The sequence below is a fragment of the Pelodiscus sinensis genome, chromosome 24 (assembly GCF_052426305.1).
Source record: "Pelodiscus sinensis isolate ZL-2025 chromosome 24, ASM5242630v1, whole genome shotgun sequence".
Taxonomy (NCBI): Eukaryota; Metazoa; Chordata; order Testudines; family Trionychidae; genus Pelodiscus; species Pelodiscus sinensis.
In genome coordinates this window covers 25,261,509-25,278,128 of record NC_143075.1, presented here as the reverse complement: position 1 = coordinate 25,278,128, position 16,620 = coordinate 25,261,509, and the positions used below count along the sequence as shown (strand labels likewise).

Genomic DNA, 16,620 nt, shown 5'->3' with positions numbered 1-16,620 from the left:
TCCAAGCTGTGCAGCAGCTCTGGGTTCACTGGATTGGCCTCTCCTTTGAACCCAGAGTTAGTCTGTATCTCTGAGGTCTGTCCCAGGCAGCATTTCCCCAAAGATGCCCAGTTACTCAGTCTCCTTCTGTGTTCTGGATGCAGAGTAGCTTCTAGACACAAGTACAGCCAAAGGGCCTCCACTCCAGGGCAGTCAGAAGCAGCCTGCTAGATCCCAGATCCAAAGGCACGCTGTCCCCGTCTGTAACTGCCACATAACAGCTCCTGAACTGGATCAAACTCCTCCACAGGAGCCTAGCTCCCTTTCTGCTCCAGAAACAGAGGGATGAGTCCATAGACTGCTGAGTCTTCCTCCACATACGTGGAGAGACTCAGATCTCCCACACAAGAGTCACTTCCTTCCTGTTTTTTCCCCAAGGCTCATGGGAATTGTAGTCTGTGAGGCTAGATTGCAGCACACAGGGTCTTCCCAGAAAATAAGCAGAGGCACCTTTAGTAAGGGGACCACATGTATATATTTTAGGATCTTAGTTTTAATTTTTAGGTTTTTAAACTTTTTTCACAAATGTGAATGGTCTGCCTTGAGCTACGCAAATAGCCAGATAAAAGCTAAGCAATGGATTATAGTTGAGAACTATATTGCTTACTAAAATTCTCATAAGGGGGGTACCCCCAAAAAAGGCGTGAATGTGAAAGATTTGACTGAAACTCTTGGTAAGCTAGTTCAAAATACCCAGTCGACTTTCTGATTCATTTATAAATTGAAAGGGATCATTCATGACTTTCTTGAGAATTAAAAGTATTTTTGTAACTCCCTCTCCTCCACCCTCAAAATACAGCCGGTCCCTGACTTACGAACAAGTTACGTACCAAACACTAGCTCTTAACTCGATCTGTTCATAAGTCGGATTACATTCACTTAAGTTACGGCCGCGCTGTTCGTAAGTGCGGATTTCGTTTGTAACTTGGGTTCTGGCTGTATAGGAGGTTGGTCATAAATACAAATGGTCGTAAGTCGATGCGTTCGTAACTTGGGGACCAACTGTACTGTATAAATTAACCAGCAACATGTGATAGAAAAATATGTCTATTGTAATAATCTATTGAGCTGAAAGTGAAGTTTACACTCAGACTCACCACTCCCCTGTAGTATGGTTTCTGGTATTGATAGAATAGTAAAAATGTCTGAGCAGGAGTTAGAGATAGAAATGTAGCCGTGTTAGTCTGGTGTAGCTGGAACAAAAAACAGGACTATGTAGCACTTTAAAGACTAACAAGATGGTTTATTAGGTGATGAGCTTTCTTGTTACCCTTTATGTCTGTAGCTAATTTGAGCTCATTTTGTGCCTTTACCTTTCTAATCTTGCCCCTGCGTGCCTGTATTGTTCGCTTATATTTATCCTTTTTAATTTGTCCTAGTTTCCACTTTTTATGAGACTCCTTTTTGATTTTTAGATCATGCAAGATCTCCTGGTTAAGCCAAGGTGGTCTTTTGCTGTACTTTCTCTCTTTCCAAGCAGCAGAATAGCTTGCTTTTGGGCCCTTAATGTTCTTTTGAAAAACTGCCAACTCTCTTCAGTTGTTTTTCTCCTTAGTCTTGCTTCCCATGGGACCTTACCTGAGTTTACCAAAATCTTCCTTTGTGAAAGCCATTGTCTTATTTTGCTGTTTTCCCTTCTACCATTCCTTAGAATCATGAACTCTGATTTCATGATCACTTTCACCCAAGCTGCCTTCCACTTTCAAATTCTCAACCAGCTCCTCCCTATTTAAGATCAAATCTAGAATAGCTTCCTCCCAGTAGCTTTTTCAACCTTCTTAAATAAAAAGTTGTCTCCAGTGCAGTGCAAGAACTTATTGGATAGTCTGTGCTCCACTGTGTTAGTTTCCCAACAGATGTCTGGATAGTTGAAGTCCCCCATCACCACCAAATCCTAAGCTTTGGATGATTTTGTTAGTTTTTGGTTTTTTTGTTTTTTTGTTTTTTTTAAAAGCTACGTCCACCTCTTCTGTCTGTGTAGGTGGTCTGTAGTAGGACTTTTGATACACTTCAAAAGCAGAAGTGCTGTGAGGAGCCTGTGGTGAGCTGGGGACTCAAGCAGGCCTCCGCTGACCCTGTGCTCCCTGCTTTTGAAATGGCGAGGTAGCTTTGTCCACAGCAGCGCTTTGCTTTTGAAATGTACAAGAGCACTAGGAGCCTCCTAGTACTCTTGTACATTTCAAAAGCAAGGAGCGCAAGGCCAGCTTGAGTTCCCCACTGGCCATGCTCCCCGTGGTGCTTCCATCTCAGAAATGTTGCAAGTCCTGCCACATCTCTTGCTACATTTCAAAGGCAGAGGCACCTTTATCGACTAATTGAATGGTCAGTGCAAATTACATTGATTCATCTAAATTTAACATCCTCTCTGCAGGGCTCAAGCTCCTAGACCTGCGCTGAGGCTAGCTGCCAGCCCCTGCTGGAGCAGCACCTGTCCTCTTAGTGGTTGCAATTTACTAGCTAAGAGATGGAAACCTTAAAGTTTGATCTGATGTATACCTCTCACATTACTGGCAGATTTTGAGATTAGATGGTCTTCATGTGTGTATACAATCAAGTTTTTTCCCTGTAGGGTGCACTTGCATTAAATTGGTTTATATTTGTTCCATGAATAAGGGCATACATACTAGTTTGGCGCATGCGTGCACACCTGCATGTAATAGGATTGATTCAGAGATGTTCACCCAAGTTACATGATGAACAAAATGACTGATTTACTATATATCTGAGACTAATACATTGATTAATCACTTATTCATATGGATAGAATAATGAATATCTGCCATGATGTATAGCTAAATAAACTATCTCAATCATTTTCATGTAGAAAAGAGTTTCATAGTTCAGCACTTTAACAGAGGAAAACTAACCACTGCATTGTTCTTGCTTTTGGCAGAGATGAAAGAAGAGGATCTTATGAATATGCACCTGATCGTACTTACTATGAGACTGTTAGAACTCCAGGGACATATCCTGAAGATCCTAGGAGAGAATATCCTGCACGAGGCAGAGAATTTTATTCAGAATGGGATCCTTATCAAGGAGACTACTATGACCCACGGTATTATGATGATCCACGTGAATACAGGGATTACAGAGGAGATCCTTATGAACAAGATATAAGGGAGTACAGTTATAGACAGCGAGAGAGAGAGAGGGAGAGAGAGCGGTTTGAATCAGATCGGGACAGAGACCATGAAAGGAGGCCAATTGAACGTAGTCAAAGTCCAGCTCATTCCAGACGTCCACAGAGCCCTGGAGCGTCTCCCTCCCAATCAGAAAGGATTCAAAGTGATTCTGAAAGGAGACTCTATAGCAGGTCTTCAGATCGTAGTGGGAGCTGCAGCTCTCTTTCTCCTCCAAGATATGACAAACTTGATAAGACACGTGTAGAGCGTTATGCAAAAAATGAGAAAAGCGATAAAGAACGTGCTTTTGACCAAGAGCGAGTAGACAAGGATAAACGTTTGGTGAGGAAAGAGAAACCAGAAAAACTAGAAAAGGATAAAACTGATAAGCAAAAACGAAAAGCAAAAATTCATTCGCCGAGCTCTCAGTCGTCTGAAACAGACCAAGAAAATGAGAGAGAACCCAGCCCTGAAAAATTAAAGGGCAATAGTAAACAGAGTAAAGAGAGAGCTGACAAAGAAGGGACAGCTAAAAACCGTTTGGAACTAATGCCATGTGTAGTGCTGACTCGAGTAAAAGAAAAAGAAGGGAAAGTTATTGATCAGCCTGCTTTGGAGAAACTGAGAGCAAAGCTTGATAATGACACTATTAAGTCTCCACTTCTTGAACAAAAAGTCCAGACATCTCAAGTTGAGCAAACAAAATCTGACCAGTCTAAACTGGAACCTGTCAGAACTAAGGTGCCGAAAGAGAAGGTACTTGCCAGTCATGTAGAAGTGGTTGATAAAGAGGGAAAATTAAAATCCAAGAAACACCTGAAGACAGAGCAAACTACAGAAGGGGCAAGCACTGTAGATCTTGACAAGTTAGAGGCTCGTAAAAGACGTTTTGCTGATGCAAACTTGAAACCTGACAGGCAAAAACTGGAAGTTAAAAGAAGCAGCCAAGATGAGGACGATGCTGCACGCATGGGCTTGAAAAAGCAGCTTGATGTGACAACTTCATCTAGAGAAATTACAGTATTAAGGGAAGGAGAATTGGAAAGAAAACCCTTGAGGAAAGAGTTGCTTAAAAGGGAATCTAAAAAAATTAAATTGGAACGACTTATTACTGTAACCAGCCCCAAAGATGCACAGGACCCTTCTAATGTTTCCATGGGGACTGGCTTGCGTGCCAGTTTAGAACTGCAGCCTAGGCTAGGAGAGCCTGTTGATGAGCCAGTGGAAACTCAAGAAATCCTTTCTAAAAAACTTAATCCAATAAAATCACATCACAAACAAGTGCAGCTGATAGATGATCAAGGAACAGAGAGAGAGGACATGAAGAAAAATTATTGTGGTGTTCACGAAGAGATGCCTGATCATAAACTTGGCCAGGAGAAACCTCAGTCAGCTGATACAGAGGAGAAAATCGGTATTGACATTGATTACACACAAAGTTATAGAAAACAAATGGAGCAAAGTCGCAGATTAAAACAGCAGATGGAAATGGAGATAGCAAAGTCTGAGAAGTTTGGCAGTCCAAAAAAACTAGATGATGAATATGAAAGGCGTAGCCTGGTTCATGAAGTGGGCAAACCCCCACAAGATGTCACAGATGATTCTCCACCAAGTAAAAGAAAAAAGACTGACCATTTTGATTTTGAAATTAGCACTAAGAGAGAGAGGAACTATAGAAGTTCTCGACAGGTGAGTGAAGATTCTGAAAGGACTGCCTGTTCACCTAGTATCAGACCTTTTCCTTTTCATGAAGATGACGACACATTAGATTCCCCAAGGCTAATACCATTAAAAGAAACCAAAGAATCACCTAAAATAGAAGAAAAGGGTCTTTCATATTCCAATATGACTGTGAGGGAGGATTCCCTAAAATTTAATCCCTATGATTCCAGCAGAAGGGAGCAGATGGCAGAAATGGCCAAAATAAAGTTATCGGTATTGAGTTCTGAAGAGGAATCAAATCGATGGGAATCTCAAGTGAAACAAGAGCCTGGCAGGGTTGATATTAGCTTCCCAAGTAGTATAGTTAAAAGAGACAGCATACGAAAGAGGTCTGTACGGGACCTGGAACCGGGGGAGGTGCCTTCAGATTCTGATGACGACAATGAAAATAAACCCCATTCTCCTAAAGCTTCATCGTTATTAGAGAATACTAGATTATCTTTTTTATTAAGGGACAGAGAAGAGAAAATACGTGAAAGAGAGGAAAGGCTGTCAACTTCTTTAGAAAGAAACAAATTTTATTCCTTTGCATTAGATAAGACAATCACACCAGATACTAAAGCCTTGCTTGAAAGAGCTAAATCTCTCTCTTCATCTAGAGAAGAAAACTGGTCTTTTCTAGATTGGGATTCAAGATTTGCTAGTTTTAGAAATAATAAAGACAAAGAGAAAGTTGACTCTGCTCCAAGACCTATTCCATCTTGGTATATGAAAAAGAAAAAAATCAGGACTGATTCAGAAGGAAAACTAGATGATAAGAAAGAAGATCATAAAGAAGAAGAGCAAGAAAGACAGGAATTATTTGCATCTCGATTTTTACATAGCTCAATCTTTGAACAAGATTCTAAGCGTCTACAGCATTTAGAAAGAAAAGATGATGATTTGGACTTCATTTCTGGTCGAATGTATGGGAGACAGACTTCTTCTGATGGAAATAACAGTGCATCTGAGTTGGTGCAAGAACCAGTTGTTCTTTTTCATAGTAGATTTATTGAGCTCACCCGAATGCAGCAAAAAGAAAAGGAGAAGGATCAAAAACCAAAAGAAGTGGAAAAGCAGGAAGACAAAGAAAATCGGCCTAAGACACCAGAAACTGTTCCTGATAATAAAGAACTAGAACATAAATCTTCAATATTAATTGGGCCTTCTTCAGTCACAGTTATACCTCAGGAATCAGCACCAGTCATATCTGAGAAGGTAGTTAATGAAAAAACAGTTGTGGATATAACTTCTGCAAGAGAAGAAAGGCCATCTGAACTTGCTTGTACAATAGAAGAACCAAAACCTCTTCCTGAACTTGTTGCTCCTGTCAAAGTAGAACTACCTGAGCAACTTGAACCTCCCCCAGTAATAGAAGTTAATAAAGATGTCATTCCTGCAACTCTGTCTTCTCAGGAAGACTCAGTATCTACAGAGCATCCTTCATACTTGGATACAAAGCCACCTACACCAGGAGCTTCATTTTCAGAAACAGACATCAATGTAGATCCAGAACCTGACAACACACAGTTGATTCCACCACCTCCCAAATTAATTCAAAAGTCTGATGAATCTAGCGAATCTAAAGAGGAAAATGACCTACCTGCTGCTAGCACCAGTCCTAATGCAAGTCAGAAATCCGAGGTAGTTGCTGAGGTTCTGCCTCCTGTTTCTGACAATGACATGGAAGTGGAGCCCCCAGTGGTTGTTAAAGATAAAAAATCATACAAAAGTAAACGTTCCAAGACTTCTGTTCAGTCAGCCACAACAAATGTCTCAGAGAAACCTGTTACAAGGAAGAGTGAAAGGATTGATCGTGAAAAACTTAAAAGATCAAGCTCTCCTCGTGGAGAAGCACAGAAACTTTTAGAATTGAAAGCAGAAGCAGAAAAAGTTTCAAGAAATGCTGCTAAATCTCCCAGTGCTGCAACAGAGCCAGAAAACATAGAGCCAAGTTTGCCAGTAGGTCGAACTAGACGTAGAAATGTAAGATCAGTTTATGCTACCACAGGAGACAATGAGGGCCCATCTCCAGTGAAGGATTCAATAGAGGTAACTAGGTCTACCAGAAAAAGAGGAGAAAAGGAACCTCAGGAGACTGTCATAACTGTTTCTACCACACCAAGAAGAGGAAGGCCTCCAAAATCACGCCGTAAGCCTGAGGAAGAAGTCTCTCCTATTAAGACAGAACCGGCACAGCAAGAGGCAGAGGAGACAGAGAATAAAGAAACAGTGGAAACCCCTAAACCTGCAGAGGGATGGAGATCTCCTAGATCCCAGAAACTAACACATGCATTAGCTGCAAGCAGCCAGCAGGGGAAAAAAGGGAAAAATGAACCAAAGGCAGATACTGTTGTAGAATCCGAAGAGATCAGTGAAACAGCTGGTCAAGAAGCAAATCTTAGTGAAAACAGCAGTAAATTTAAAACTATAGACAAAGAAGCAGCAGTAAGTGAACAGAAACGTGACAAAAAAGAGTTTGATTTGGACAAAAATCTTCCAGAAACCACAATTGAGATTGCAGAGAAAAAAAATGCTCCAGAAAAAGTTACTAAATCCAAACGAGGGAGATCTAGAAATGCCAAGACTGTTGTAGACAAAGCATCCTTGTGTCTGAAAAATGTGGAAATACGTCTTAATGTTGATGAAGTCAAAGGTGCCCTGCGACCAAGTGAAGAGGAAAAAGAACCTGTGGCAATGTCACCAGCAAAAATCAAAAGCCCACAAAAAGAGGATAATTTGTCATCCCATTTTGTAAAGAATGAGCTAGAAGATCCATTCCAAGAAACAGAAAAAGAAATGATGCATGAACCAAAGCAGTCGCCAGAAGCTGCTCAGTTAGCAAAGCAGATTGAACTTGAACAGGCAGTGGAGAATATTGCAAAGCTCACTGAAACATCAGTAGCTACCTACAAAGAACAGTCTGCTGACATGTCTGAAGTTCGTCAAGAGGAGGAGGGAGACAAACCTGCACATCAGGCTAGTGAAACAGAACTGGCAGCTGCTATTGGATCCATCATCAATGATATTTCTGGAGAAACAGAAAGCTTTCCTGCTCCCCCAACTTATCCTCCTGAATCAGAATCTGAGATGCCTTCAGATCCACTGGTGTTACCATCCCCTAGGGAAGAAATGGAGCCTGAAACTGATCAGGCAGTTAACAATATATTGGAAACAGAAGCTGCTGTTGAACCCGCTGTGCAACAAGTAACTAGCACTACCCCATCAACAGTAGAGGCAGAAGGTAAGGAGGCAGAAGTGAGCTTCAGTGAATCTTCAAATTCTGCACAAGAAGCTGAAACTTTACAAGAAACTGAAGTTCCTCGGAAGGAAAAAGGCCGTCAAAAGACCACCAGGCAACGACGTAAAAGGAGCACAAGTAAGAAAGGGGATAGTGCTGAAGTTAGTGCCTTCGAGCCTGAAAGGTTACAAAGTAAGTCTCCTGTTGTCAATGAGGTTAAAGCAAAACCAGAAGAAATCTTGACAGATGAAAAGCAAAATAAAAACTCTGTTCAGGTTTCTACTGAATTGAATATTACTGATGCAAATAAGGCTGCAACCACTGAGATTTCTCATGAAGCAGTTTCTGAGAGCAACATCCCTCCCAAAGATCCTGCTCCTCTGGACGTACCCTCACAGCCTGTTCCTGTGGATGAGGTGAGCCAAACGGGATTCAAGCTACGGTCAGCTATTGAAAATGCCCCCGTTACCCCACCAAGCACTTCAAATGTGACTGTTCCTGCGGTTCCTTCTGCAGCTGTGACGAAATTACCAACCTCTGTACCATCTGGAATAGTCCCCCTTCATTCCAGCACCACCAAGGTGACAGAATGGATTGTAAGGCATGACGATACACGCACTCGTTCCACCCCACCGCCTGCTCTTCCTCCTGATACTAAAGCATCTGATATCGAAACAAACTCCAGTACTCTGAGGAAGATACTTATGGAGCCCAAATATGTTTCAGCAACTAGCCTTGCATCCACTCACGTCACAACTTCTGTTGCTGAACCAGTTAGTGCACCTCGTTTGGAGGAGGCACCTCCTCATCCTCCAGTTGAGGCCATAAAGCCAGTGTCAGAGGAAAAACCAGCAGTTCCTGTCACTAATGCTTTGGACCCCCCAGTAGCAGAGGCACCAATTTTCAGTGAGAAAGAAAAAATAAGTACAGTTATTGCCCCCAAAGCAACTTCCGTTATAAGCAGAATGCCCCATAGCATTGATCTAGAGGAAACTCCAAGGATAACATTGATGAAGCAGGTCCCCCAAACCCAGACATGTCTAGTTAATGCCCCTTCACCAAAATACAAGCAGAGACCTAGCACAAATGATAACAGCAGATTTCATCCAGGATCTATGTCTGTTATTGAAGACAGGCCAATGGAGACTGGATCCAGCCCAGGTCTGCGGGTAAACACTTCAGAGGGTGTTGTACTTTTGAGTTATTCAGGGCAGAAAACAGAGGGCCCTCAGCGCATTAGTGCAAAGATCAGTCAGATTCCCCCAGCTAGTGCTGTTGATATAGAGTTTCAGCAGTCTGTGTCCAAGTCGCAAATTAAACAGGAACCTATTACTCCATCGCAGCCAGCACCAAAAGGCTCTCAAACTCCCACAGGATATGGGAATGTCTCCACCCATTCTTTGGTACTGGGAACACAACCCTACAATACGTCACCTGTGATCTCCTCCATTAAACAAGAACGTACTACCTTGGAGAAATCTGAATCAGGACACATTTCTGTCCAGACTCCTGCTTCTCAGTCAGGTCCTGTTAAAGTCCTCTCCCAGACTGCAAACACTCCACCTGTACTAGTTCACAACCAGATGGTACTCTCTCAAAGTGTAGCTTCCACAAACAAAAAACTTCCTGATCTGACTGCTCTAAAAGTAGAAACTAAGGCTCTTCAGCCATCAAACTTGAGCCCGGGGGTCAGTCCTCATCACCCTTCCCTGTCCGGTAAAATGCATTCAGAAGCTAACCATGTCAGCTCAGGACCCAGCACCCCAACAGATCGGGCTATTTCTCATTTGGGGGTTACAAAACAGGAGCCACATTCCCCTCGTACAAGTGGGCATTCTCCCTCTCCATTTCCAAGGGCTTGTCATCCTGGAAGTACCTCGTCTCCAGCTTTATCTAGTAATACCTCTGTCATGCTAGCTCCAGGAATTCCTGTGCCTCAATACATATCCAGTATGCATCCTGAGCAGTCTGTTATAATGCCCCCTCATAGTGTAACACAGACTGTATCCCTTGGCCATCTGTCACAAGGCGAAGTGAGAATGAATACCCCTCCTTTGCCTGGTATTCCTTATGGCATCCGCCCAGAAGCGCTCCATTCTCCCAGAGCAGCTCTTCAACCTCAAATAGAAATCAGACCTCAGAGATCCAGCACACCTCAGCCAGCTCCAATAAGAGACATAGTCATGCCTTCATTATCTTCTCAGCATTCCCCAGAAGATGAGATGCATTACCATCATACTGTGTGTAGAGGATCAGCCCCTGTACAGTCTGATGTTTTAGTAATGCAGACAGATTATCGCATGCATGCCACAGGTATAAGACTTGACCAGTACAATGTGCCTCGAGATGTGAGGATGATGATGCACCCACACATGGCAGCAGTGGGTGACCACCACCCTGAAACTAGGCAGTCCAGAACACCAGAAGGGTCTGTGAAATCACCACCAATCAACAAGACTCCACAACCTGGAAAAGAGACACCTAAGTCTTCTGAAGTCAAAATGGCACACTCTCCACACAGTGAGGCCCGGCTCCTCAGCGTCCCTCCCAGCAGCCAGCTTCCTGGACTCCCTTTGACACAGCCAGTAGTGGTACCCCATGGAGTACAGATCATGCATCCGGCAGGGAGTTCCTTTCATGATTACAGATCTGTATATGGTGATATGAGAAATTACCATGCAGCAGCTCAGCTTGGTCATCCTCAGTTCCCTGGAGCATCACCAATTGGTCTGCCTTCCCGGAGTATGACCCCATCTCAGGTGAGAAAATTGGTTTCCTCTGGTTTCCTTTACCTGAGTTTTAAAAACATACTATGATAAACATAGTTCTGATGACTTTGCATTTGTCTACAGTGGGAGTTACAGTATGGATGAGTTTGGCTCATTCCTCATGTACTCTGCATTTATGGTTGTGTTTTACAGTACTACAATGCTAAAAATCAGTGATTTTTTTGTTTTTGTTTTTGTTTGGTAACTGGGATAAATAACTTTTTTAAAGCTACTAGGAAGAAATTAAGGGGGCGAATCCTTGAATTTATTTTCTTCTAATCACAATAGGGCTCAGTTCTGGAAGTGCGTGAAATCTAGTCACAAGTCTCTAGGTGTAATGATACAAAAGAGGTACAGTTCCAAGCAGAGCCAAAATGGCACATTGATTGAGTCTCAGGAGGTCTGGATTCATTTTCCAGCTGTGTTTGGTGGGCTCTGTCCTTGTTCCCTCAGTTGTAAAATACTGGTGATAAGTCCTAATAGTGTTGTGTGTTAACAAATGTATTCTCCCATGAGGACGCCCGATACTATGGTAATAGGGACCCTACTGAGAACCAAATAGATGTCTAGAAATATTTAAGTAGGAGAAATCACTTGATTTGTTTCCCCGCAATTTAATTGTTCAGTGAGAGTTTTGTACCATTAGTGCATTCTCCAAAGTTTTTCTTTTCTCTCCCATCTTTGCTTTGTAGGGTCTGTCAGAAGGTGAACATTCTCACCCCAGCCAGCCAGTGCGCAGCAAAACTCCTCAGATTTCCCAGGACTCCAAGGGGTCACAGGCTGCAGGACCTGAGCAAACCCACCATGCCACTGTAAATAGGCATGCAGCACAGATAGACCCTCATGTACATCTTCCGAGGGCACAAGCAGATACGGGACAGACTTCCTATCCTTCCCCTGTTGCCATTTCAATGAAACAGGAGCTTCCATCACCACACCAGCCTCAAGCAGTTCAGAAGCAGTCTTTGTTTATCCCTACAACTTCAGGCCCTGGGGGCCCCCCAGGGATGCCACTGTCCCGCTCCGAATCTCAGTCTGCACTAATACAAGATCCATCTCCTCACTCTGCTTCTCAGAGACCTGTGGACATGGTTCAGCTTCTAACGGTAGGTATCATGCTCCCTTTCTCCTTGAGTTGCTCTCTGCTACTTGTTTTGTTATGTTTGTCAAAGGGAATAATAAGCAGTGGTATTCTACCATGCTTCTCCCACTTGTGATACCAAAATGTAGTATCTCTTAGATAGAGGGGTGGGCATATTGTGAAGAGCTGCACTACTTTCTTGGGTGCTTCTGTAGCCCCCACTACTTCTGGGTATGGTGTATTGTCTCACCTAGTGGCACTGAGACCACTTACAGAGAGAATCATGAGTCTGCACTTCAGCCAGCTCGCTTTTAGTTTGTGGTAGAGGCTTATTTACTGTATTCCAGAGGTCTCTGCTTTGAAGACAACCAGGGTCTGCTGTCATTGCACGTCTGTCACCAGTGAAATAGTTAGCAATGTTGGCATTTACATGGGTGTTCCTAGAGTCCACTGAGAGGCGTTACCACCTCATTGAGAGGAATGAGATGTCTGAGTCAGTGTTTGACTGTCTACAGATTCAGGCAGACATTGGTGCCTTATTTTCCATTCTGTTCAGTCCGACTGTTACCTTTGCAAATCATGAGGGCTAGAGATTCATTGTTTAAACGTTAGGTTCTGGAGCATGAGGAGGAGAGAGGTGGCAAAGAGAAGATGGTGCTATGGTTAAACTGCAAGCCTGAGAATCAGGAGAGCCAGGTTCAAGTACCTTCTCAGCCACAGACTTTGTCTGACCTTGGGCAGTTCATTTAGTCTCTCTCTGCCTCAGCTCCCTAAGTGTAAAATGAAGATAATAGCAATGTCCTGCTGCACAGGGCATCTGTGAGGATAAATGGATTTAAAAGTGTTGGTCTCAGATACTATGGAAATGTGGACTTTGGATAGGCAGACTGGTGACCATTATGAAGAAATAATTGTTGCATTGATGATTTGGCAGGATCTGGCCCAAAGCAGATCTGTGAACCAGCTATGAGAAGGCATTACATGTGGTGCGGTCTTAAAGCACTTATTTGGTGTTGTCATTGCTGCTGAAAGTGTCAGAAGCACATGAGCAGCATAGTGCTGATTTCCCTCATAATTAAGATTACTTTTGAATTTCAGTAGAAACAATTTCCTGTAAATGTTATCTTTGTTTTACTGCTGTGTTCATGTGTATTAAGATTTCTTCATCCTTTATTTTCAGAAATATCCAATTGTGTGGCAGGGCCTTTTGGCTCTAAAGAATGACACAGCTGCAGTTCAGCTCCATTTTGTCTCTGGTAACAATGTCTTGGCACACCGATCCCTTCCAGCTCCTGAAGGAGGACCTCCGCTAAGAATTGCTCAGCGCATGCGACTAGAGGCCTCACAGTTGGAGGGTGTGGCACGCAGAATGATGGTAAGGGAGTATCCACATTGCTTTGGGGTCTGCAGTAAATGACGGGGCCACTGAAAAATTGCTAGGGCAAATATGTCTCCTTTGGCATGATGATTAAATGCAAACATTTAATGGGTGTCTAGTCTTCTGCAAGTTCAGGTGAGGAAGTAGGCATGTAAAATCAGAGTTAATCAGTTAACTGATTAAACATCCGGTTTGATCAATGAAGCAGGATCTGGGTGGGGGACCACTTCAGCTTGGCTGGAGCAACCCCCAGCCTATAGGGCTCCTGCTCCCAGGCTGGGGCTGGCTCCCAGCCCCTGCTGGAGCAGCCCCTAGCCATGGCAATGACTGGTTCCCTGTGGACAGAGGTTGCTCCAGATGCCAGAGCAGCCCCTGCCTGCAGGGCACCTGGATCTGCTGTGGACAGGGACTGCTCTGGATGAGAGCAGCCGCTGTCCACAGCAGGCCCCCTGCAGGGCTGGAGCAGCTCCCTGCCTGCGGCAGATGGAGAGCTGCTCCAGCCCCCACCAATTATTGGGTAACGAACTGGTAAGCATCACCCATTAAGGGGGATGTTAACCTTTCACCTCCCCAGTGAGGAATGGTGTGAATTTGGGATTATACAGCTCATATGTTACTTTGCACTCCTCAGAAAGGTAGAACGGTGAATAGCCAACTTGTCAAACATTACCCTTAAAGAGGTCTGAGCATCCCTGTTTCTTGCCACTGGAGTAGATTCTTACTAGCTCAGAAGTATCTAAGTAGGTTTGTACATTGGAAACTGAGACATTTCCATAGTGTGTCTCCCTATTTTTTTAAATTGGCTGAGGGTAGTGGGCTTTCACAAGACCCATAGCCAGCTGAGGAGTTCAGAGAGGATTTTCCAGTAAAGGTTGAAAGATCTTGAATGTGTGCCAGGAAGAGGCATGTCCTAGCAAAGGCTTGCCTGTTAATTGTCCTCTTTTCTACCTAGGTGGAGAGTGATTACTGCCTATTACTGGCCTTGCCTTGTGGACGAGACCAGGAAGATGTAGTGAATCAGACTGAGTCACTTAAGGCTGCATTCATCAGTTACCTGCAGGCTAAACAAGCTGCAGGAATCATCAATGTCCCCAACCCTGGCTCCAATCAGGTATTTGCATGGAACAAGTGACATTTTGCAGTTAAAAACAAAATTAAAATAACACCATTCTCAGTAGCGGTCCATATACTACTGATCCTCCTGTGTATTCTAGAAATGTACATCTGTCTTTTTATCCACCTGTGAGTCTGTCTGTTCAAGAACTTCTCCTAAAGGGTAAGAAATAGTGACACCAAATTTGATATGCAGCTTCCTCTTCCCCTAACTGAAGGCAAGGTCAGGGTTCAATTGTGCTAGAAAAACCGGAAGTGCCAGGAATATGACTGTTTCATAACATGGAAAGGGGGGGGATGGTTGGAGGGATACGATATTCAGTGGCCATTGGGAACAGGGAACCCTTTACATGTAGAGTGACCATTGAGGGGGCAAGTTGTATCACCAAGAGAGTGGCTGCAGGGCTGGGGCTCTAACATCTTGCTTGCCACCAGACTGGATAAGTGGTGCCCCCCGTTTCCAGGAGACAGACAGGGGTACAGGGAGGTAGAAAGTCCCTGCTGACCCCTGGTACAAGCTGGCAGGCGGGATGCACAGTCCCCACTGCCCTGGGCCAGCCCCAGAGTGAAGCTTGGGATGAAGCCAGGGGGCCACCCCTGCCCTGAGCCCCTCCCTTCTCCCACCCCACTGTTCTTAGCCCCCCCTCAAGCCTCCACCCCTGTGCTCCTGGCCTCCTGTCCTGAGCCTCCCCCAAAGCCCTGCCCTGACCTCATGTACTCACACCCCCATCCTCCTCCCCTGAAGGACCCGGGCAACATCAGGTAAGTCTTCTAGTCGCAATATAAACCAAAACAATCCTTATATTTTTAGTGGCAAGGTGCATGATTGTGTGTTTGAAAGAATTTAGCATGTGATACTAGCCTTTTATTTCTTTGGTGTAAATAGAGTAAATCATTTAATTCTTAATAGCAAACTGCTACACCACAAGAAAAATTTTGTTTTGCCCTTTGTTCCTGCTTTGATTTATAAATTTCTGTCTTTTTAAAAACAAAACCAATCTTTGCTCTTTTTGAACATTGGAAATCTGAAGTCCTCAGTTCCCTATTTTTCATGTGATATCACAGGAACATTTTTTCAGGACATCTGAAATACGTTTTTCTTTACATCAGTCAAAAAGTTTTTGTGTAACTACAAAATGCTTGTTCCAGATATATTGCTGCACTGAATTTGATTTGCTCTGTTTATAAGCCACATCTGGAGTATTGTGTCCAGTTCTGGGCCCCCAATTACAGGAAGGATGTGGACGCATTGGAGAGAGCCCAGCGGAGGGCAACCAAAATGATTAGGGGGCTGGAGCATATGACCTGCGAGGAGAAGCTGAGGGAGTTGGGTCTATTTAGTCTGCAGAAGAGAAGAGTGAGGGGGGATTTGAGAGCAGCCTTCAACTTCCTGAAGGAAGGTTCCAAAGAGGCTGGAGAGAGGCTGTTCTCAGTAGTGACAGATGGCAGAACAAGGAGCAATGGTCTCAAGTTGAGGTGGGAGAGGTCCAGGTTGGATATTAGGAAAAACTATTTTACTAGGAGGGTGGTGAAGCACTGGAATGGGTTACCTAGGGAAGTAGAAGCAAAATGCAGGACAATGTAGCACTTTAAAGACTAACAAGATGGTTTATTAGATGATGAGCTTTCGTGGGCCAGACCCACTTCCTCAGATCAAATAGTGGAAGAAAGTAGTCACAACCATATATACCAAAGGATACAATTAAAAAAAATGAACACATATGAAAAGGACAAATCACATTGCAGAACAGAAGGGGGATGCGGGGGGGGGGGGGGAGGAAGGAAGGTAAGTGTCTGTGAATTGATGATATAAAAGGTAGGGAGAGTGGGATGTTTGTGAGTTAATGGTATTACAGGTGATAATTGGGGAAACTGTCTTGGTAATGGGTGAGATAATTCAAATTCTTGTTAAGTCCTTGTTGGCAAGTGTCGAATTTTAACATGAATGACAGTTCAGAGGATTCCCTTTCAAGTGCAGATGTAAAAGGTCTTTGTAGCAGAATGCAGGTGGCTAAGTCATTTAGAGAGTGTCCTTTCTGGTTAAAGTGGCAAGAAACTGTTTTCTCTTTGTGATCTTGTCTGATATCTGTTTTGTGGGCATTAATCCTTTGGCGAAGTGTCTGAGACGTTTGTCCAATGTACATAGCAGACGGACACTTTCGGCACATGATAGC

The 16,620-nt window shown here is 43.6% G+C and overlaps 1 protein-coding gene across 8 annotated transcripts in view; it reads left to right on the top strand.

Moving 5' to 3' along the window:
* Window positions 1-16,620, top strand: part of SPEN (spen family transcriptional repressor) — a 148,119-nt gene that overhangs the window by 125,846 nt on the left and 5,653 nt on the right. For all 8 annotated transcript variants that reach the window (XM_089773083.1, XM_075906122.2, XM_089773082.1 and 5 more), the window contains 4 exons: window positions 2,933-10,865; window positions 11,567-11,980; window positions 13,136-13,330; window positions 14,286-14,444. In XM_089773083.1, coding sequence (XP_089629209.1) covers window positions 2,933-10,865; window positions 11,567-11,980; window positions 13,136-13,330; window positions 14,286-14,444 — 8,701 coding nt within the window. The remainder of the gene's footprint in view (window positions 1-2,932; window positions 10,866-11,566; window positions 11,981-13,135; window positions 13,331-14,285; window positions 14,445-16,620) is intronic.